The 24,668-nt window shown below is 45.6% G+C and overlaps 1 protein-coding gene across 1 annotated transcript; it reads right to left on the reverse strand.

Annotated features, from left to right (window-relative positions):
- Positions 1-8,490: 8,490 nt before the first annotated feature.
- mRpL16 (mitochondrial ribosomal protein L16) lies at positions 8,491-24,668 on the reverse strand. Its single transcript, XM_084577977.1, has 6 exons — positions 24,546-24,668; positions 23,951-24,016; positions 22,730-22,887; positions 20,069-20,200; positions 16,674-16,805; positions 8,491-8,784 (listed from the first exon to the last, which is right to left on the reverse strand). Exons 1-6 carry the CDS (start codon positions 24,610-24,612, stop codon positions 8,590-8,592), a joined length of 750 nt encoding a protein of 249 aa, XP_084434103.1. The 5' UTR covers positions 24,613-24,668; the 3' UTR covers positions 8,491-8,589.

Below are 24,668 nucleotides of genomic sequence, written 5' to 3' on the forward strand. Positions count from 1 at the left end.
GGAGAGGACAGAGCCCTGGGGAGTACCGACCCCTTTAAGGGAGTAAGGAGGTGATGTGTGTGGGCCAAAGTGGACCTCAGCCGTGCGGTTGTACGCATACCCACATCAAGACAGGAGAGGGCTGTCATGATCGCGGTGTGATCAACTCGATCAAATGCTCCCAGGGGCATGCGTGCCCCAAACTCCTCTGTTTTAATAAAGTTATTTCTACTACTACTTACGCCTGCCCTGCGAAGATCTTCGCTTCTCCGCAAACGCTATCGGGTTCAGCTCCCTTTTTGTTGTGTCGTCGATAGAGTTCCTCTATTTTTTCGTCTGTGATGTTTTGTCTGTTTGCTATCTGTTGCAACGCTAACATCATGTTGTTCAGTTGTTGCGTGAGGTCCATGTTTTCTAGTGATCGGGGCGCCTTGTTTAGGGGCAGGTCTGCAATCCGAAGCTATTTCGTGGTCGTGGCGTTTGCAAACCGTCTGTGCCGGGGTCAGCTTCATCCGCAGTCAGCATGGAGTTGCTCCCTTCATCGTTCTCCATGCCATCTACAATGGCTGGTCGCACTTGCAGCGTTCCGTTCACGTGCTCACGTTTCCGTCTTAGGTTGCTGTCGGTCCGCCTGAGGTTCTTTCAATAATCCTCGTCAAATGTCGGTCGCGGGTTGCCTTCAACGATGACAACTACCCGTAGTTTAACAATTTAATAAACAAAAACTGGATTACATAACAAAGGCTACATAATGATGCTCGGAGCAGCGTTCTTCCAACCCTCGTCGGAGTCTCGCGCGCTTTCCCCTAGCTGGCGTTAGCGTCCGGAGCTGATGTAGAATGCCTCGATGCGCGCCCGCTCTCTGCTGAGAAAGGACGCGCATCGAGGCACCCTAGCTGATGGAGTTGCGTGCGCCGACAATGTGCTTCAGAGCGACAGTCTTCTTAACGTAATGCTTTTATTGGCGATGCTGTTAGATATGAATCACCCTATTGCAACATTATTTGGTAAACACCATTTCGTGGTCAGTGAAGCAGTATGACATGGTCTTGTCATAACGTCCTCCACAAGAACATCATTTTGAAATACAAGATATCTACTATTTTATTGCCATTCTTATCGGTTTTTTGTCGACCTTTTTTCTGAACACACTGCCTCTGCACGTCACATGTTTTTTTTTTTTTTTTTTTTTTTTTTTTTTAGCAATGACACCGACCTCCGTTGATTCCTACTGCCGCTGTAGTCTTGCCCGCTGTTGTTCCCGCCATATCGCACATGACGATACTCTTCGTCAGACAACCAGACAGCCCCCGACTACCCTCCATACTAACCAAAGAAGCAGGACCTACGACAGAAAGTAGTCAAGTAGTAGCCTAGCAGTGAATGCAAAGCGTGGCGAGCTCCCCTTTGCCCCAGCGCCGCAGCTTTGGAGCAGCAGCCTTTTCGCTTCGCATCTGAACAGGTTTCGCGCATGTCGAGCGCTCCTCCACCACTTTTCTTCTCTCTTAGTACGGGCCACAGTTTTTCCTCTCCCTGCACTACGCAGTATGTTTTGCTCACCAGACCATGAACACATGCAGGCTCTCCGTGGCTGTGTTCCTCCTCCTCTCACCCGTCCGTACTGGGCTTCAGACATCGGGTTTTGGGGAGAATGCGGGTAGTAGTGCTGCAATACTAAACGAAAAAGAAAATAAAGGCTATCGCCTTAGTCCACTTCAGCATTCTTAACTGCCTCCTAGAATATTCAGCACCTTTGATCCCCTTTTTCTAATATTTCATTTATTTGTTATCAATGCAATTTTCTTAATTAGCATCAATAATAATAATTGGTTCACAGGAAGGGAAAGGCGCGGTATATGTCACACTTGTGTCTGTGGACACTCCGTGCCGTAAGGGAAGGGAGGAAGGTGGGAGTTAAAGTGGAAAGAGAGAAAGGGGAGCCGTAGTGGAGGGCTACGGAGTAATTTTGACCACCTGGGGATCTTTAACGTGCGCTGACATCGCACAGCACACGGACGCTTCTTCGTTTCGAATTCATCGAAACGCAGCCGCCGAGGCCGGTTTCGAATCCGGATATTCCGGACAGTAGTCGGGCGTCTTACCACTGCACCACCCCGGCGGGGCCATTATTAGCATCAAACATTGGCTTTTCGGGCATCAAATTAATTGGGTTTTTGGGCATTTTGACACCTTCGAACCCCCTTATTTGTTCCAATTTTTATTCTTAAATCTACAATTAATTTATCAATTGCACACTGTGTGTGTGCAGATTCATGCAGGAATCTGCAAATATTTGAACGAGAACATCTTCGGCTGAACTCCGCCTGGTTGGGCACTTGAAACAAAAGTTGAAAAACACGTATCACCAACCAAATTATTTATTAGAACCCGACGTTTCGGGACCAACTCGGTACCGAGGCCCGCAGTAGCAAGCAGCGGCCTATGCATTCCCTTTCTCAACACGTGGCGAAGTTCAATTGTGTACGCGGAGGGTAGCATCCCCGGATTCCTGTTCACTGTTACAGCTGTCAGCCAGATGAACCACGATTCGACGTGACGTCTTTTGAAAGTGTTGGTCTCCACAGCAAGTACGCTCACCTCCTGAAAGGCGATTTTGTGGTCGGCGCGTTCGCAGCGCTCGGCGAGGGGGTTGCTTTCCGAGTTCAATTGCCGAACGTCATTTTTGCGCTGTAAAATCCGCCGACAGAGGTTTTTCGTTTCGCCGATGTACGAGGCCGGGCACTCGGAGCACAGGATTTTATAGATAACGCCTGGTTGTTTTTCTCTGGGGATACGGTTTTCGTTTCGTACATCGGCGAAACGAAAAATCTCTATCGGCGGATTTTACAGCACAAAAATGATGTCCGGCCATTGAACTCGGAAAGCAACCCCCTCGCCGAGCACTGCGAACGAGCCGACCACAAAATCGCCTTTGAGGAGGTGAGCGTACTTGATGTGGAGACCAACACTTTCAAAAGACGTCACGTCGAGTCGTGGTTCATCCGGCTGACAGCTGCAACAGTGAACAGGAAGCCGCCGGACGCTACCCTCCGCGTACACAATTGGACTTCGCCACGTGTAGAAAGGGGAAGCATAGGCCGCTGCCTGCTACTGCGGGCCTCGAACTTTAGTCGCCCCTGAGGTAGGGACCGAGTTGGTCCCGAAACGTCGGGTTCTAAAAATAATTTGGTTGGTGATAAGTGTTTCTCAACTTTTGAATCTGCAAATAGAACGAAGAGGATGAAGACGAGGTTTGGGACTGAGGGGCGTGCGCGGTCGAGTTGGAGTGCCATGTTGGCAGCCGGGGTGGCGCAGTGGTTAAGGCGCTCGACTACGGTTCCCAAGAACGCGGGATCGAATCCCGGCATCGGCGGCTGCTTTTCGATGAAAGCGAAAAGCAAGGCGCCTGTGTGCTGTGCGACGTCAGTGCACATTAAAGAACCCCAGGTAGTCGAAATTTCCGGAGTCCTCCACTGCGGCGTCTCTCATAGCATGAGTCACTTTGGGACGTTAAACCCCACAAACCAAAACCAACCAGAATTCTAGGGAACAGCAGAAGATTAAAAGTATTCAGAGGCGTCTGCCCTCCTTCTTCTATAATGTGTTCTTAATTAGCATCATCAAGCTTGGCTTTTCATTTTGAGTATTTTGGCACCTTAGAACTCCCTTTTACCGTTTTCCTTAATTCACCGATTAATCAATGATTTACTATTATTCCATCAACTCGTCATCGCCTATCGCACACAAATCAATCAGAACCACAAATTCCCATGATACGATTTTTTAAGCAGCCCGCATTATTTCCAACCCGCTGTGCCGACTAATAGGATGCCGGCAGCTTTTCGACCGAACGAGCTGAAGCTATCGCTTCGTTTGCACCAGCCGTACCCGAGTTCGACAACGAAGTTCGCGAGGCGAACGTAGACCTCCACTTCAGCGACCTCGGCCCAACATTTTCTTTGGCTGAGGCGGCCCAACTAGCAGGATAGCAAGAATGCCCGAACGCTGACGAGCCGGTCGTGTCAGCAGCATGCGAAGCTATGGGTGTGTCCGCTGACATCGCCGAGCCGTCATTATAAAAATTAAAACGAACGAACGTTTCTGAAGCGAAAGGTTCACTAGATATCCTCCTTGGTCAGTAAAGCAAAGGTTGTCGTGCTTGGCACAAGCCGCTACTGCACATGCGCCGTAATCATAGCAACTGGCCGCTACGCTCGCTAGAGAGGAGGACGAGGGTAGCGGCATCTCGGCAGATCAGCGCGCCGGCGCGGAGAAGGGTAGTTCCTGCACTGCGCATGCACTGATTTATTTGTAGGAAGGGAAAGGCGCGGTAACTGTCTCACTCGTTTTCTGTGGACACCGCAACCACGCCGTAAGGGAAGGGAGGAAGGTGGGAGTTAGAGTGGAAAGAGAGAAAGAGGAGCCATAGTGGAGGGCTACGGAGTAATTTCGACCACCTGGGGATCTTTAACGTGCGCTGACACCGCACAGCACACGGACGCCTCTTCGTTTCGCCTCCATCGAAACGCAGCCGCCGAGGTCGGGTTCGAACCCGGGTACTCCGGTACAGTAGTCGGGCGTCTTACCACTGCACCACCCCACACGCACAGCCGCGGAGCTGACCGAGTGGAGCAGGAAAGCATCTGCCGGTGTCGCATACACAGGGCATGATGTGGATTCTGCCTAGAACGCCGGTTAACTTTAATGCGCTCAACGGAACGCTGGTTGTGTTCGATGCAACGATCAGTCGCCCGCAGCTAATACTCTCTTTATAATCAATTTAGTTTACAAAAAGAAATACAGAAACTATGGCCTCGACCAGATTAGGTGTCCACCATTCCGCGATGTCTACCAAAAAAATTACGAGGGAGTTTAGCGACTTATGTAGTGAAAGGCGAAAGCCTGAGTGCCACATTCTGCTACGTAACTGGCACTAATCAGTAATCAACCAATTAATCATTAATTAATTACTCATTAAGTAGGTAATCAAGTAAATGATTAATTATTGATGAGTTAATTGCTCAATTAGTCAGTTAGTACCTATATTATTCATCAATTACTACTGTCATTTATTAGTAATTGACCATTGACCCTATAAGGCACGCATTCGCACATACTGTGGTGGTGCTCTCTGAGTGGTCGATACCTCTATGACGTCATCACGCCTCGGCCAATCAGAGCCGCCGCAAAAGCAGAACACATTTTGTCCATGACAGCATGTCCAGCCGGCCTCTAGGTTCTTTATACCTTCCCGATGCCCCGAAGCCCAATCATAACGGCGAAATCGTAGCGCCTAATATTTTATTCCGTTTCAATATTCAGTTTTGGCGCCGATGTGAGCGACACACGATGGCGAAATTCGTTAACGGATATAACGTTTCCTTCTCGCTTTGGCGCTGCTTCGCTGATTGGTCGATCACCCACTTTAGATTTTACAATCGAATAATCATGTTACTATGCAGAAAACAAAAGATGCTATAGTTCCGCGTGGGTTCTTGGAGTGCTTGTAAAAATAGGGACTGTAGAGAGAGAGAGAAGGCAGAGAGGTTAACCAGGAAAGCTTTCGGTTTGCTACCCTGCACTGGGGAAGGGGAATGAGGAGTTTAAAGGAGAAAGATAGAAGAGAATGATAGGAAAGGTAAGGCGGCGAGGAGCACAGTCACAGTTTCTCAATCAAGTAGGGACTGTAAACTCAAGTAAATTAGGTGTTGTCAACAAGTGTGGAGGAGGCATAGGGAGGAGGGTCTATGATGATGATGATGATGATGGCTGCCCTTTGTAGCGGGTCACCGCTACCTTGCGACGCGGCGCACCCAAAAATAAAAACACAAACAGAAAAAAGGTCCGCCAATTCATTGTCCAAGCTCTGCGGTCACAAGCACAAAGGTCACACAGCCGTCGCCAACCGCCGCTGAGGTCGCAGGGCTCCCCGTTGCCACCATAATTCGAGACACCGTTATAGTGCTCAGTATATTCTAGGCACTATAACACCGTTTTGTTGTCCCCACTCCCACAGGCACCTCAAATCCTAAGGCAAAGCTTGTCTTGTCTCTTCTTGTTCCTCGTCCCCTGTCGCCGCGCCGATAAAATATCGGAGGCAAAGCCAATGCAACTGAAACCGTTCTGATCTCCGAGGTCGGCAAAATCCCTGGACCATGCCCTGGAGAGCCCAAAATCACGTGGCTGATCGTTTCTGCCGACGTTTCACAGATGGCACAAGTTGTGCCGAGATCGCTCGTGGAGTGTTGAACCACTATGAATAATCAACTAGGCCCAATCAGCAGGCTTCCGCTGGCAGGCCACTGTCTAGGGAGTTCATATCGTCGTTCGCGGCAGATGACCTCCATGCTAACCCTGTACAGGTCCAGAGTATAGGCTTCGTGTTAGCCCCTGTACGCCACTCCTTTGTCTCCGCCTTTCGCACTCGTTCTCGAACTTTCGCACAAGTAACGCTCGAGTGATCCACGATGGACACCGGCGGAACACCAAAACGGCACCGCATGTTTGCTGACTATCCGGTCCACCTCGTCGACACCCCCACAAAGATGGAGCAGCGTCTGGTGGGCTAGGCTAGTTTTGGGCAGAGAGAGGCCGGTCATGGTAGTTTCGCAGCGTCGTTATCGTTACCACGGCAACGACGCTGCCAAAAATCGCGGCTACAGGTTGAGTTGGACAGGCAACTATGGGGAGAAAGCTGCGTTACTCATTGGTTCCGCCCAAGCCGAGCGCTGGGCGAGCGAAATGGAAGGGCTCCATCTCGCGGTTGTTTTTTTCTTCTATTTAGAATTTTATAAACCGAATAACTCTCGTTTCCGAGCGCCTATATTTATAACTCTTTCTGAACTGACATCGGCAAAGTGAAAAGAATCTAGAGGTTGGCTGGAATTAGCAGCGTAGTGAACGTCACTGTGCCCCTTTAAAAGTACAAGGCGCCTTCCTTCCACAATACTAAAACTTAATTATGAAAAAAAAAAAAAAATCGCGGGTTGAAAAGGCGGTGTTACAGGGTTATCACTGCAATGCTCACAGCTTTCATTTTATCAGTAGATTAAAGCCATTCTTAACCACCCCCCTCATGTTTTGTAATGGGTGAACCACTCATTGTGGCAAAAAAGAATATAGGTCTGTTTACGCGTTTGCTTCCGTTTTCTTCCCTGTTATTGTATTTTAGACAGGAAGCCTTGCTTCTCTTATGCCAAACCTTAAGGTCATCTGGCTCCGAAAATCTGACCCAGAACTCACGCTGTGCGGCTCCAAGGTCATTAATCTACACCTCACCAGTCGCCCCAGCTACGCCGCACAAAACGATAGCCGCAGCTGAGTTTCGATTCCATTCTCGAGGCCACTTATGCTTTGCCACAGCCGATTATGCCTCGTGTTAAACTGCAACTCTCACACCCTGTGCAGCAAACACTGTCGTCTTCATCAAGTTCCAACTGCAATATACTCTCGCGCTGTGAAGTGAACATCCGCGCTTCATATAGTCTCAACTGCACTGCTCCATTTAAGCTTGGCTGCCCAGCCAACGAGCCAAGGTTAAATGGACCAGTTACCAGACCAGTTACGGTATTCGGTGGATTTCATAAAAGGCCTCCAAAAACTTCAATTCAGATGCCACGCATCGAGGTATGCAGTTCTGCATCAGTAGCCTTCAGCTGCAGCACATAGTCTACGGTGATTCTGGTACTTTTGGCTGAGCCTTGAATAAGAGTATGGAGCAGCTTTTCAGCTTGCAGTATCTGGTGCTGGTACCAGTTCCCTCTCATATGTCTGTCACAATGTCAGTGAAGCCTCGTGGTTCTCAAACCAGTATTGCTGTGCCTCCAAAGAGCAATAAAATTTCTGTGAGCATTTATCGACTATCCACCCATTGTGACAAGCAACCTGTCCATGATGCTGTACCCAATCAACGCGTCAAGGCCATCACCATGAAACGAGGTGATAGCCCTTGGGGTTACAGGCATGCAATGATCTGCACTGCAATCACATTGACAGGTTGTTGCAACTGGAAAGCCAAGGTTACGTAGGTTCTAAATGCCCCTAGATCTCTTGAATTACATGCCGGGATGCACTTCATGAAGTTTATTCCGCACCTCCCTCAACTTCACAACTTGACACAGAGGTGGAGTGGCGGAAGCAGTAACAAAAGCCGGGTGCCCAAAACTCAGGCAGGTCTGCCTATGACAGCGGCCTCCTTCTCGAAGCAACTGTGCCTTATTTCTTTTTTTTGTTTGTCTTCCTGGGGCATTACAAAGGCGTGATGTCTGGCAGCTGTGTGACACCACATCTAGATTATTAAAAAGTCGTGCCATCCAGGCAAGTATCAGCAGGTTATATTTGCCCGAGTATTTTCCTTTTGCAGCTTTGCATGAGAGGAATTAAAACGTTTGCAACCACAATATGCCATTTGGTTCCTCAAAGTAAAATTCAATGAGCGACTGCACACCTGAGGGCAAATGAGCAGCAAAAATTCATAGACAAAGGCTACGTTAGCAAAACTAATGCACTGGCTGAAGACTACATAATATAAAATTTTTATTGAGCTTTATTCTATGTACAAAATAAAACAAGCCAGCTTGTAGTCGCAGAAGCTTTTACGTCACTATAACATCAGGCATACTTTGTGTAGTATTTCCTATCATATTTGCTGATCCATCGGGCAGAGTCCTGCATTTTATAATCGATGATCCTTTCAATAGTGAATGGATTAATATTCTTGCTTGCCAACTCATCCTCTTCACGTTTTATTTCATCGAGCACCTCTTTGCTCACTGGTATAGCATCCACAGGAAGCTTGTAACACACCTGGAAATAAAAGTATGTACAACACAAGAAATCTTAGGACTTTTTTTAACAGAGAAAAAAAAAAGAATAGACAGGCAATCATGCAACATGATGCAACAAATCTGGGTTAGCAATGCTAGCTATATATTTCGTTTATGCATTCAGCCACTGGATGAGGATCTGTTATGTGAAACTTTTAAAATGGTGTCATATATTTTCTACACCAGAGGTTCTCAAATTAGGTTCCACGGGCTGCTTTTATAGGTTCAGATTGGCTTCGTCTGGGCTTGTATAGTCCTCCACACAAGAACGCCCTTTCTGTCTAGCACTTCTTTTCCTGTCCGTTTCTTGAGGTGAGGTGTGGTCCAGAGAGTCCAGATAAAAGTGCCTGCATGGCTCATTGGGCATTTCGATGGCACTAGGCAGAGCCAAGGCAAAGTTTTGCCAATGGCAAAGCTTATCTGCACCATAAAGCCAGCAAAAAAATTTGTAATACGACTGAAGCAGTAGCAAAACGCCAACCACTCCTTGCCATACACATTGCCCTACCACAAAGCATTCTGCATGCATGCACGTACACCATACTATTCCCTTATCCCCCTAACTGTTAGTCACTTTATTCTGAATGTCCCCACTGTTTGCCAATACGAAACATCTCTGCTGCCAGGGGAGCATCAGATTAGCCAACGAAAGCTAGACGAACCACCATGTTATCCTCTGCGCAGTCTAGCTGGTTGAGCATGGAAATGAGATGGAACATTGGCCTTGTGGTTGTCGCTTTCCGCATTCTCGACTAAGAATTAAAGGTCTGAGCATGAGTGTAGAGATTTTAATGAAGAAAAACGATTTCCAAAACAAGGATTGGAAGCAGGCTCTAGCTTATTAGAGCAGGCACGGTAGCAGTAAAAGTCCAATTTCGGAATGTGTCTCAAACAAGTTATGGGCTATTTCGAAGCAGGCTGGCAGCATTAAATGCCACTGAGCACATTTTTCTGCCCACAGCTACAGTAAGTTCTACTTAATTTGGCCTCCAATAGAGAAGAAGTGTTGATGTTAACATAATGTTCAAATTATCAAATGGGTTCAAGAAAGTGGCCGAAAGTAGTTTTCATTACAGTAATTATATCTGATGAACGCCTGCATGACAGCTGTATGCATTTGAGATGGAACCCAAGCGAAAACAACAGCATTTCCCGGTAGCGTCCAGCGTTTTGCTTTGTACACGCCGTGGGGAAGGTCGAAGGATGGTATCAAAATCATAGAAGTCCCCCTATCCTTTTCACAGTGCGAGTAGTATTGATGCCTCTGCACAAAACGGCCTGGTCGTATTTTGAGGATGCTTCACCTCACAGCGACACGGTGAAGCATTGTGGCAAAGCACACAGTGCGGTGAAACCGCGTCACCAGCTCGAAGCAGAATGTGGATGCGTCCGAGGGACACATGCGTGTGCGTTAAGAGCAGCATAATGCCATCCCAAACCCAAAACAAAATAACAGTAATGCCCCAAACAGCATCCAATTCGCACACACAATCGCAGCCACAGGATGACATGAAGTAAAAGCGAATCCAAACCTTTGCAATTGAGATTTATTTCGGAAACGGCGGACTTCCGATTGTCCTTATACCTGCCACAGTGAGCACAATGTGCATGGACACAAATGTTCCGTGCAAGGTTTTGGGAAGCCTATACCGGTGATCGCTGGCGGCACGTGTCGTACCTCAATGTGATCTCCCATTCGAAATAACCAGAGCGAGCCCACCCATGTCCAAATTAACGATCGTCTAATGCCATAGAAATACATGGGCATCGGCTGGGACCACGCTCCTAGTTCAAATTATGTGAGTTGCAAATAACTTTAGTCCAAAAACAACATGAACATTGATTCTATATCCCACTAGCCAGAATCATTTAGGAGTGCAAAGGTTCTAAAAATTTTTGCTTGAATTCACGAAGAAAAATAGACAAATGACAGCTACTACAAATAGCACTGGAATCGATTGGCTACTGTTAATTTCTATTCAGAAAGGCTGTGCCACCAGCTTTTCGTGAAAGCCTCGGCAACAACAGCTTAAATACAAACATCATGAGCGAACCAAACTGTCTTGGATGTGACTGCGTCCTTTTGCAGCGAGTGCAGAGTGTTGCACAACTGACGGTAATAAGCAAAGTGACTTGTTGGGTGAGTTGGTTGGACATTATGTTAAAACAACGTTTCTAGCACTGTTTCAACATAATGACGGTAATACTCGGCTAAATTTGGCATTGTATACTTGCGACGATAAACTATATAGTGCAAATTGCCAAAGCACTTCCACTACTGCGAAAAGTCGAGCCAATATTGCAAAAGTGAACTAAATGGTAGTAAAATGTTTGAGAACCCCTACTCTACACATTCTGTAGAGAATATATGAAAGATTAGTGGGTTCATACCACAGTGCATCAGCACCATGTGGTAATGTATTTTAAGGGGAGATGCTCCTCGAGCTTTAAAGTTATGAAACTTTGGCCATTTATAGAGTTTTTAATGCTGATTCCAACTATGTTTTTACTTTCTACATACCTTTATTAGTTTTTATGTAAAAGTGCCCGCAAAAGCACAATAGAGGGCCCTTTGTGCACACTTTTTTGATAATGAAATACATGCTTAGACCAGCTTGCAATAGCTCATTCTGTTGCTTTGGTAATACAGTTGAACCCCTTTATAAGAGACATGTACGGGAGAGCAGTTTTTGTCTCTTATATGAGAGGTCTCGTATAAGCAGGGTACCATTTTTTTATTTTCTGATCAGCCCTTATTTCAAAGTAGGTACCTTACGACTAAAAGAAGCACAAAAGACTGGTATAGCCTGTTGTAAAAAGTTTATTATCATTTGGATTCATATTATGACCTGCTAGGTCGACAGCCACACACTGAATACAATCCACATTCCTTCCACCACAACTTTCTCACACTACTTTGCGGGTGAAATAGTTCTCAATCTTGCTCTGTTTCATGGCTGCATTTACAGTGTTTTTTAGCACAGCTTCTTCCAGCTTCGTGACAAGGCCGAGAGCTTCATGCCCACTGGGCCAAAGCTGTATGTGATGGCGCACTTGCCCGAGTACTGACATGACCTCACCAGAAGTCAGCGGTGGTGCAGAATCAGTTTCATTGTCGGACTCATCCGTTGCACTATCCTCTTGGTCCTCTTCCTGCACCATTCTGACTTGTTCTCATCTGTGAAGTCTTCTGCAACAAGAATATTGTCATCGGCTTCAACAAAGCTTTGGAATGTGCCGCACTCTTCAAATTTACTTTGAATGATTGGCCAAGTTTCTGGCTCCTCATCTCCCCATTCCATGCCTTCATCTTCAGTGTCCCCTTTCTGCTGCAGATTAAAACCCGCTTTTCGGAAGCACCCTCTCACTGTGCTCGTTTTGATGTCACTCCAAGAGCCAGTCAGCATTTCAATTGCTGTCCTCACGTTGATGGTTGTTTCCCGCTTCTACAGCATGTTAAAGAGCAGTCGTTCAATGAGCCACCCTCTGTACTTCGCTTTAACAGCTCTTATGACCCCCCTGGTCCAGAGGCTGTAGCAGAGAGGTGCAGTCTGGAGGGAAATAGCTGAGCTGAACAGCTTTCAACGGCAGGGTTTTCATATGTGCCGAACAGCTGTCCAAAAACATCAAGATTTTCCTGTTTTTTCTCGCCATCTTCTCATCAAAGCTTGTCAGCCATTTATTGAAAATGTCTGCCGTCATCCATGCAGCCTTATTAGCTGTGTACTCCACATTGATGGAGTAGTTTTTTAAGCATCTTGGGTTTTTAGCTTTGCCAATAACCAAAATTCTTTCTTTCTCAGTTCCGTCCATGTTAGTGCAGAACATAGCTGTAAGGCGCTCTTTGGATTTTTTGCCTCCGCTGCAGTTTTGGTTTGCGAAGGCAAATGTTTTGCCGGGGAGCATTTTGAAAAATATTCCCGACTCGTCAAGACTGTACACATCACAAGCCTTCCATCCGCTTAATAAAGACGGCAACGTCTCATTCTTCCATTGCCTTACGGTGTTTTCGTCAGCAGCATTGCTCTCACCACAAATAGCTTTGTACCTGATACTATGACAACGCTTGAATCTGTCAAACCATGCTTGACTGGCTTCAAACTCAATGCGAAGACCGAATGCAAGCTGCCTGACTCTGGCTTGAATTAAAGGCCCGCTGAGTGGAATGTTTTTGCTCCGTGCGTCTTGAATCCAGAGAAGAAGCGCTTCTTCTAGTACGGGATGGGACGACTTACACACCTTGGACCTGCTTGCCCCAGTGGGTGCTTCTTTGACGATCTTTTCTCGCCGAGTCCAGATTCCGCTGATCGTCTTGCGTGACAACCCAAACTTCTTGGCGACGTCTGCTTGCTTCATCCCGCAGTTGAGGTCCGCTAGGATGTCCAACTTTTTCGCGACCGTAAGGCTAGTACGGCGCTTGACTGAGCAGTCCGCCATGCTGACTAGGCGCCCGGGGATGTGGTAACAGCGAAGCAGCCAGGTGGCGATGGTGAACGTTGCACAACGGTAACAATGGCAGATAAGCCCAGTTCACGACGTTCCTAAAGCAGTGTCGGGCCGAAGTTAGGATTAAGAGCAATAGCAGGAATGTTTCATTGATGCTAACTGCGATGCTGCTGTCTAAAAAAGCATTTGTGCGGCCGCTTTCGCGCTGCTTATTGCCTCGTTTTCATGGCTTGTTCACGCCAACTAAGACGCTAGCTATGGTGGCTACAGCCACCATACGCTAGCTGATTGCCTCGCTCGCGTTTGGCAGGTATATTGGTCATTAACGAAATGCAGCGCGAGAGATAGCACCCGCTGTGCGCTTTGCCAGGCTTGCGGAAGCGACACCTGTGATTCTTGATTGGGAATTGTGCGAACGAGAGTGCCCACCTCGCGCTCCCGGTATTGCTGCCTCGGGCAGACGCCCGCATGCGCAGTCGCACTCGTACCCTTGGCGGTACGTTTGAAGTGCTGTCCTATGTTGCAATCCCATTGCAGGGGCTTCTCGTCGGTATTTTATAGCTGACCGACCCACTCTGGATTTGCTGAAGTTATAATAAATAGTGACTGCGCACTTCTATCGTCCCACTTTGCTTCACAATGGGCGCGACTGCGATTAGCGACCGATGGCACTGCATCGAAAGTTAAAATGTATGCTACAAGCGAGATTGTTGACCAGAATGCAAGGATAACTTGTCCTTTATAACCGACTGTCTTCTATGTTCGATGTCTGTTACAAAAGAGGTCAATTAATGGGAGAGACAGGGCAACCAATCAAGTGGGTGAAGAGTGTGTCTTATAACCGATTGTCTCTTACATCCGTGCCTCTTATAACGGGGTTCAACTGTATGTAATATAGTAGCCGTGCTACGGTCTTTCCAGTTGTGATGTATGGATGCAAGAGTTGGACTGTGAAAAAGGCTGACCGCCGAAGAATTGATGCGTTTGAATTGTGGTGCTGGCGGAGATTCTTGAGAGTTCCTTGGGCTGCCAGAAGATCAAATCAGTCGATATTGTCGACCATAAACCCTGACTGCTCATTGAAAGGTCAAATTCTAAAGTTAAAGCTCAGCTACTTTGGTCATCTGATGAGAAGAGAGGAGTCGCTGGAGAAAGATTTGATGTTGGGAGAGGTTGAGGGTTACCGGAGAAGGGGTAGGCAGCGAACGCGATGGTTAGATGGCATCCTCGAGGCGCTGCAGATGAAGTTATGTGATGTTAGGAAGATAGTGACAGACCGTACAACGTGGTGTGATATGGTCCATAGGGTCACGAAGAGTTGGGACACGACTGAACGACTGAACTGAACTGATGTTGAAAGCTACCTCAAATTTATTCATTTTATCCTATAACTGTAAAAAAAATTCAGGAACACCGATGTGTATATTTTGGGCACCATGTGTCAACATTCTGAATTTTTTTTTAAGAAAGTTGAACAGTTGTTTTATAATCAGATAGATAACAACATTCTACACAGTTTGAAGAGGCTGTGTGCAAAATTTCATCCAAATCTGACTACTGAAAGTACTTGAAATTTGTTGCACAAAATGTAAAAAATGCTGAAAACTACGAACGAAGAAAATTGCATTTGAAAGTTTCAAACATGTGTATTTTTTCATAAACACAACAAAAGCACATGAAACTTCTTGCCACAATAAAGAAATAAGTAGCAAACACTGCAAAGTTCTGTAGAACTGCCCTGGTCCATAGGTTGACCCCTCGAGATTTTCTCGAACAGAGTCTGTCAGTCGAGCTCTCTTCACCATATTACGGCGATGCGCTCGGGCTTCAGCAGTCTGGCGGACTGACATTTTTTTCACTCTTCTCTGGTCCCGGGAATCACCCAGGACATCAAGCTCTTTTGGTGGCAGCACACCAAGCTCCTCAAGCACTTGTTCAAAGCTTGTGTGTCCTCTATTATACCTTGCCAAGAATAGCACAAAATCGCAACAGTTGTTCGTGCCCGATGCCAATCGAGCGCTCAGCCACCACCACCTTCACGTTGACGGCGAAGCTGTTGCGAGAGCTTCCACTCCGATAGTCCAGATTTCCGCTGGCACTATCCGCAAGTTCACCCGGCACAACGTAGCTCGAGGTGTGCACAGCAGAAAGCACCGATGCTGGGCACTCACTATTTTCACAGTGCAGCTCAAGAAAAGCCGAAAGCCCCTTTCGCTTTTCCACCGGTTCGCATACCGCAAGGGTGCAGGTGCGGCACGTAGGGCCGCACCTGTACCCTTGCACCGCTCACCAGCACCGTAAGCGCGCTAATCTCGCATATTGCAGCCCTCGTAAAACATCCGATGACCGCATGCTGCTCTATCTTCTTTGAAGAGTCCAATCTTCACCTCCGAGGCGTTCACACAGTTCACCGCGGCATCGATCTTGTCCGAGTGCCCGTTGGCCTGGTTAGGGCTAGCTTGCGTCAGGTGACTGCTTTCCACTGCAGTTTTCCATTGAGATCTGCGACGGCGTCCAGGGTACAGGTTCTTCGACCGAGACTTTCGAGCTCGGAAGTCGCGCTTTTGCGTGTCGTTCATCGCGAACTCAACAAATGCTAAAAGGCCGCTGAAAAGAACTAGCAGAGCATGATGTAGCATGATCGAGACGCTGTACAAAACGAAAGCAGGAGGTAGGCTTCGCCACAGCGTCATATTAGTCCGGACCAATGGCGGCCTCTCTATAGCACCATGCGATTTAAAAGGTCCAGTAGGGACACTCGAAACGTGCGCGAAAAACGTTCCTTTATTATTTTCAGTCGAGATAATAAACTGCGAGAGATGCTATCTACAAGAGAAAGGCTCACTCAGCCTCTCCCAACAAATGGCAATGGCGAGCGACGCGGCGTTCTCGAGATGTAGGCATATGAAAGTTGACGATTTGCGCGGAAAATAGCACTTTCTCAATCCACCGTGGTTGAACAAAATAGACCTTTTACTATCTTCACAACTGAATTTTGCCTTGATCTTTTAGAAAGTTGTAGCTAAACGTTCAAAGATAATTTTAGGCAAAAACTCAAAACTGAAAAATTACTCTGAAAACTCGCTTTCGACGCGCATCTCCCCTTAAAATTGCCTCGTAATTTTTAGTGGGCAAGACGTGAGAAAAGTCTGATTGTTTAAGCATGCTTTACAATATTTTAGCAGGCCTGTACACAAAGACATCCGTTAGACCATTCAATCAAGCCATGACGACATAGTTCAAGTTCTACTCTATTTGGTGTTTTGTTAACATTATACACTTTTCCAGTGTTTATAACGCTGACGCTCTATGGTATTCTGTTTGGTTCACTCGCATTTTTGTGAAAGTTCAAGTTACTCTTGAAATGGCTTTCATGGGTTAAAAGCAAGAAAAAAACAACAAATAGATAGAAAATGTACTGACATCCTGCAGAAGTGGCCTGACTTCTTCAAACTCCACGTAGCCGCCGACTTCGATGATGACCCGACCAGCCTTGATAGGAGTGACATAGTGGTCAATGGAGCCCTTGCCTTTTCCCATTCTTTTACCTTGGCCCTGGATGCATGAGCAAGCGTAAGAGAAAACTTATATGATTATAGGGGGATAACCTTAGTCAGAGAGCGCTGCACCACCCGTCTGCCCAGCGCCCTGTACGCAAAAACCTGGAAGACTTATACAGTCGAACCCGGATAATTCGAATTTTGGTTATATCAAACTCACGGAATATCCCCTTGAAAATCCAATGTAAAAGCACAGGAAAGCTGTGTCGTATATCGAACTCAATTTCACCAGTCATTCGATATATCAAACTACGCATACCGTATTGGACGGTGCGCCTTCCCCAAAGTCGATCTCGTGTCGTCGTGCCGAACGCACGCAAGCTACGGCGACTGCGGACGCTAAACGGCAGATTTTTTTTTTTTTTGCAGGAATCGTTCATCCTTGCCGTTGTGCTGAACATGCGGCATAGCGTATGCTATGGCGGCTGCGGACGTTAAGAAGCAGGAATGTTTTTTTCTTTTGTGAGAGTCGTCCTTCCTTATGCTGAACATGCGGCGCAGCGTAAGCTATGACGGCTGTAGACGTCAAGAAGCGGCAGTTTTTTTTTTTTTTTTTTTTTTTGCGAGAGTCATCCATTCTTACATATGTGAATCAACGAAAGCACGTGGTCACCTGTGATCATGACACCGACTTTTAGCATTGTTCGCTTCAAACGGCACTTGCAGCTATCATGCTTTCCAATGATTTTGTGGCAGTGGACTATGTCCGCCTCAAGCGCGGCGTAATAAATCGAGCCAGGCTGGTGCAATCAAACCACCACGGGCACTCTGCCAAGTTCGCTCCCTGCCACCGCAGGATCTAGCAAAAGTATAGGCAAAAGATAAACACGCTATGACGTTATCACTGCGTAGCATCTTGGCGCGCTGCCAATAAATTAGCTATGGATGAGACGGTCGAAATGGAGGGACACGCCACCGAACGCTTTTTAAAAATTTTTTTTTCAGAATCTCGGGGTCAAAAGTGGGGGGTGGGTTTATTATGCAAGTGGGTTGATTACGCGACAAATACAGGATCATTTTTCACGATCACAGGTGAAGTCTCAAGCAGATTTCTGTATATCGAACTATTTCGCTATCCCCTTCGAGTTCGATATATCCGAGTTCGACTGTCCATGTCATGCAAATGCGTCGTCTGTTCTCAGCAACATTGCAGTGTGCTTGCATGCACATGGCACGTTTTTGCCCCTTTCATGCCGTTGCAATATAGCGCGAGTGCTCCCTCCCATCCCACTGCATAGTGCATAGCTAGTGCGGCGTGCCGCGTTTCTTGAAATATTGTTTGATTTCATCTCATTCGAAGGTTGCTGATGCATTTTGTGTTTATTAATCATTTGCAACCTTCGCCATGCCTAACCGTATTTTGTTGTCTGTAGGCCAACACTGTGAAAACCCTATTTAGGAACTACAGCATTACCCTTTGAGGGTTTTTGCTGTAAATACACGGCGGCGGTTTTCCATCCCCCAAGGTCTTTGCTGTACGGGAATGGTTTCAATCTTCCGTCTGAAATTTCGCGCCCTAATGACGACGCATGCTCACTGGGAGGTGCTGCCTCCTCCTAGGGCTTACAAGAAGCATTTGAAATTTATTGCACTGCCTTCTTGCGAAGATAAACAAAACTGATTCCTAGCTGCAGCGTGTCGGCCATTCTGCAGCAACACCCTTTCCTGATTTCGGTTTCACCACGTGATCACAACGGAGGCGCACGAAATTTGATTTCTATCGTTATGGGTGCTTTCGTATAGACAGAACTGATTCCTAGCTGCAGCGTGTAGCCCGGTCTGCGGCATTGGTTTTGCATGGTTTCGGGTTCCCCCCGTTCCCCATGTGATCGTGATCGCAATGGAGGCAATTTTTATATTTATGGCCACTCACGAGCAGGGGACACGAAAGCGATGCTCACTAGGTGTTCCCGCTCTCCTTGTTTACTGAGCTTCCCAAGGTTCCCGAGTTTGCTGTGTCGAGCAATGTTGACTCCAAAATACGGTTCCTAATATTTTTTTTTACTACTTTTCCCTGACTTTCATCATTTTGTACTTTCAAAATTTGCAATAAAGTAATTTGACCATCTGGGAAAGTTTTCGTTTTTTTAAATTTGACCCTCAAAAGGTTAAATAGAAAAGTTCTCGGTCTTTCTGCACAATAAAAGTGCGTTAGAGGATGCTAAATAAATGCTTTGTTCTCTGTGCAACCAAAAATCAGTTTTGACACCACTGACATTTAAATTCAGAAATAGCCTGCGGTGGAAATACTGATTATACTTTTTTTTTTTTCACTTTTAAACAGTGAGAATAACATCATCACTGAAGCATTAGTGAATTGTTCATTTTTGACAGCGTAACTCCTCTTGGCTCAAAATGAAAAAGGCCTGTGTAACGTGACACTCCGCAAAGGTAGTTCGAAGATCCTGTCGGTGGTGCCTCGGCTATCATGGAACCGAAACGGGATCTCCTCAATTTTCGCATTTCACCCTGACATTTGGCACGCCACTATGTACAAAGCGTGCCAAAAATCCAAGGAGTGTCAGTTGGTACTAAACAAAATGCTGATCAAAATGCTGATCAGACAACTCAAGATCGGGGAGATAACAACACTTCTGAAAACGACGCAAACTCTGAATAAAGGCCCTGAACTGTTCGCACTTAGCATGCCACAGATCTGGACTTCACTCCCAGCCAGCTCGCCCGAACAACATTGCTCAGCTTTCCTCCTCTCTTTCTCTGACACTCCATTCAGCTACATCAATGCCACCATCAGTGTAGAACAGAGAAGATACGTAGTTAAGTGCTGTCGCACTAAAACTGCACAATTAATCACCTTGTGCTGTAGGAGGGCCAGAAACAATTCTGCACCAAGATGCTTATTCCTGCAATTACACAGCCTATTTTAGTTTAGCAAGAATGCATGCTGAACAATTTGTCACCTAAACAACAAAAGGCGCAAAGGTTACACCTCGTGGCTTTACTACACCACTGTCGCTAACATAGAGGTCAGAAATGGGAGTGGACGTGCAAACACTTGAGAATATCTCCAGTCGGTATGCTGCGCTGGCCTGCCATGTCAATAAGTGTACGCAGCCTACAAACAGTGGACATAGTGTAAAGAAGTTCGTGAGTACATTTTTTTTTTTCACACTTCTATTCATATATTCTCATGATAGACAGCCATAGCTCAGCTCCACAATGACATATTCTGCTGATTATACTATGTGTAACGACCCATGTGAGGAAAAGTTAGTCCCAGCAGGAAGTAAATTATACCTTCTTTGTGATAGACTTCCATGGCGGGTCAATCCTCCAGACTGCAAACATCCTGGAAATGTCAAGCTTCTTGTTTATCGTGACACGGATCATATCAATGTGACCCGGCCGCAGAAAAGCACCGGACAGTGCCTGGAAACCACAAGGTCAAAGGCGCCATTCTTAGATCCTACATGGTAGCAAAGTACACAATCAAGTGGCTTGGAACAAACGTTGAACCACTATCAAGTTCCAAACAGTTAAAGAATCAGCCCTTTCCCATGTGACATGGCGTGGAGGTGATTCTCCTAAGGACAAACTCTGTTGAGAGTAATTCTGTAGTAAGATGAACAGTTAAGAAGCATTTTTCAGTTTTCTGTATATGTTATAATCAAAAATGTGGTTTATGCATACTAGTTAACATAGGCTACTGCAAAGCAGCACTGAATAGAATTTCAAAGCTCCAATGCTTTCATCGCTACGTGGCATTTTCTGGTAGAAAAATTATGGCAACATCTAAGGAGGCACAGTAGAGTAATTGAGTTTTCTGTGTTTTAAGCTTCAATTCTCAACACTTACTGCATATATTACTGTGCGAATTTGTATGGTGATTAGTAATGTACATGAAATTAACGGATGTAATTTTCATTGCACCGTTTTCTACCCATTTAGTAATTGATAGATGTTTAGAAGGATTATAAATTAAAATGCACCTTTAGTCACAAATAAAGATGGTATGCCCATTAAAGTTTGCATGCAAATTCCAAATAGTGGTTTTAAACTGAGCGTAAAAAAATTCATTTTTTTATTTCCGCCATGCAGAAAAAGAAACAGTATTCTCGTTTGTCATTGACCACAACAGAGAGGTTTCAGCTCATTAGTATTTCTAAAAAATTGACACATACTGCAGGAATTTTCAGTTCAGATTACTGCAACAATATTTAAATACTCTGAGAAAAATTTCGACTGAATCAAAAGAAGAGGTTCTTGGAAAAGGTTCAGGTGCGGGCGTAACTAGTAAATGGAGCATGGTACTCTGTGCCAAGTGCAAAATCACGCTTTTCCTATCAGACATGAAGCAACACTGTCCACGAGAAAGCTTACTAGCGTCCACTGCACACTACTTCAGACAACCTCAATTAGGCAACACGTGAAAAATGCTAAAGCCCCACTGCATGCTCCATTTACTTTTTCCCGCACCTGTACATCAACGTTTAAAAGAATTCGTCATTTTGAGAAAAACTCAGTCTTATGTTACCACAATTGCTGCTACAGCAGTTAAAACGCATGAGGTCAATACACATATTTTCTTGCATATTTAGAATCTTCCCCAAAAGCTGAAATTTTAGTAGTAAAGTTTCCCTTCTTTCGGTGTCATTCCTTAGTTTCAGAGGTGCTGCAAAGCCCTGCTTCTGGAACTGCTCCTTATCTAGCTGGTCCGAAGCCATTTGGCAGGATGCCCAGTGAAATCAAAAGTTTTTTGTGTTTATTTTTCATTATTCTAACAACCAACAGCACCACAAGTGGCAAGCTTGATGTAGCTTAGTGGCCCACTTAGGACTTATCCACATAAGCTTCTTCGCAGCATGTGTAAATGTCGTGTATAAGCAAGCATCACAAAAAGTGTCATACTTTGTCCAACGGTTCAGCAGCTCTGTGGTCAGCCATGCAGACCATATGATGTCCCACATTATGTTGAACCCAGAGCATGGATGGTCCATAACAGCAGCCCAATGATATGACAACCACAATTATAAAAATGAACCTTATCTTGCATAATTTCTTCGATAAGAACAACTGGATATGTGCATTATGGGTAGATCTGCTGCTGGTGTTACCAAAAGCGGCATTACCACACAAGAATGCTACATAATATCTCTAACCCCCCCCCCCCCCCTTGCCCTTAAAAAAGATAGAAACTGCATTCTGAAATAAACACGAAAGCCTACAGAAATTTCAATAAATACGAGAGGTCCAACTCTTAAATATGATAAGCGAGTAGTGAAATTGGAGTTTCATAACTATGCAAATCTTTACGGGAAGATGATAGGCAATTCAATATCCATCAGCATCATGGGCTTTTCATGCCCTCAGTGGATCTCTTTCAGTGCCCTTTTAATTTCTATACATGTGAGACATCCATATAGTTTGCACCATACAAAAGGTTGAAGTCAGCGGTATTCAGTCACTGTCAAAAATTAGCAAATATTCATTCCTTGAATGTAATATAACTAAAAAACAAACTTATTACATTCATATTCCAAATTTCAAAAATATGCACACCCATGCAACTACGGTACCAAAAGGCCTGAATGTTTTGTGTTAAAAAATGTTTCAGAAGCTGTACTAGCTTAGGTTGCCTTGTATTTGGTTTAGTTTAGTCTGGCTTATGAAGTTTAACGCCCCAAACAGACTCAGGCTATGAGGGACGCCATAGTGGAACGCTCCGGAAATTTAAGCTACCTGAGATTCTTTAACATGCACTGACGTTGCGCAGTACACAGGTGCCCTGCTTTTTGCTAGGTTGCTAGACAAGAAGCTCATACTAACGACTCTGGCTCGCCTATTGCATGCAGTGTGTTTTTTCTTCTACAAAAAATATTTCTAACAACATCAGGGACAATTCTTGAATGAAATAAGGCTATGCCCATACAGTCAGGATATTTGGTATCTAAAACCCACCATTATGCCATACTGGTTGTACAACAGCCGGTTGTGCACCAGCTCAGGACCACGAATGGTGTGCAGACCCTTGAACATCTTGGGAGGCCGAACACCAAATGGGTATGTCGGCACTTTCTCGAGGTTGCGAAGTTTCCGCTCTTCCGGAAACTCGACGCCTAGCAGAAAAAAATGAGGGCTAAAATTGGCAACTAAATTTACACTGATCTGGCACAACAGTCTTTCAACAACTGAATTCTAACCCAGTATTATTACCAAATAAAGGCTTCTAAAGACTGCATTCGAACTTCGCACCTAAATTTCAGCTGGCTAGTTACATAAATGGCAGCTTATCTCTAGTTCTTCTAAACCACAATAACATTGTCAGCTGCAGGTTAGTTCCAGTTGATTTTACACAATTTTACACAAAGGATCATGGCACCATCCTTCCGCAAGTAAAATAAAGGGACCAGATGTTTTCACCTAACTAACAATGACTGAAAATTTACTATAAATTCCACATTTTCTGTATCACATAGCAGTGAGCAAAGGGTTATTGTAGATCGAACAAGACAAGCAACCAGACATTTCTGCACACAAATAAAATGCTGCGAATGTGTGCAAAATTTGAGCACAATAAAGGCAGTGGTACATGTTGAAGAAGAATTCATACATGTCTAACAGTAATGCAACTACGGGCAAAGATGTAGTATCACATAAAAGTGAAAAAGCAAACATAAAACAACTGTGTGCTGCAACATGTACATGCACTTTGCTTCTCACTTGTCATCATAATCACCTATTTGTGCCCCTATTATCTCACACACACTCATTATCATATAGTAGCATTCCTAAGCTACCATGTCATGTGAAAGCCCACCCAGCACAGATACAAAGCCCCATTTAGACAAACAATACAAACATGCCAGCATGGCCTAGAGGTAATGTGGCTGGCTCAGGATCTGAGAATGGGCGTTATTTCTGTCTCATAGGAGCTGCCAGCAACTTTTCTCAGCTCGGGCATGTCATATGATCTCGTGACATCACACCACCCGCAGACTAATAGATGCCCGGCTATGTCACCTGCCAACTACCACCTACCTGCGGCATCCTCGTAATCTTTCGTTTACAACGCCGACAAGTCCGACGCCGGATTGTCGGCAGAAAGGGACCTCTAACGCTATCGTGGTAATAATAACGTTAAAGCTGAAAAAACAATAAGTATGATTTGCTGAGTGTTACCATCGTAGTCAGGGGGTGCCTTCCATAGCTTCAAGCCGGCGTAACAGGCAACTTGCGGGATCCGTGCTTCGCAAAACGAACATAGAAAAAAAAGTTACCACATGAACACAAGTACAACCGCGAGGTGTTCTGAACGCAATAGTGCACATAAAAGTATCTCCTGGTGGGACTATCCGGTGCACATGTCTGTAAATTTGAAAAACTACGCGAAAAGACGAGGAAAATAAAAACACAGAGCTGTGTGCTGGTGCTCTTACAGCACTTCAATAGGTGCTCTTCATTCCGCACTCTCCTTTCGCGCAAAGCCATGTTACAAACTCGGACGCCTGTTCAGCGGGAGAACGGTTTCTTGTTTTGTTTTCCGGAAAGTAGAGGCTCCGAAGCACAACACACTTCGCACTTGCAAAAATGGTCTCCACATTCCAGCGGGATCTGAAGGCTATAGTGCCTAGAATGAAGGCTTCTTGAAGGCAACATTATCCACAAGAGCTATGGAGCGTAGTTAACGAGCAAGGCTACCAGCACAATGTAACTCCACAGTAAGCTTCCTTTTCTCATGATCACAAAATAGCAAAATAGCACAGAAATAGCTTACGTCTGCAGCTTAAAAGCTGCAAGGACTTCGCTGCAGCAGCGTGCATAACAGACATGGATGCCGCCATGTTTCTCTCGGCTTCAGGCCGATGCAAGGCCGATAAAAAAGCAGTAAAAGGTAGTG

This window comes from Amblyomma maculatum, chromosome 9 (genome assembly GCF_055883805.1).
Source record: "Amblyomma maculatum isolate TAMU_Amacu chromosome 9, ASM5588380v1, whole genome shotgun sequence".
NCBI lineage: Eukaryota > Metazoa > Arthropoda > Arachnida > Ixodida > Ixodidae > Amblyomma > Amblyomma maculatum.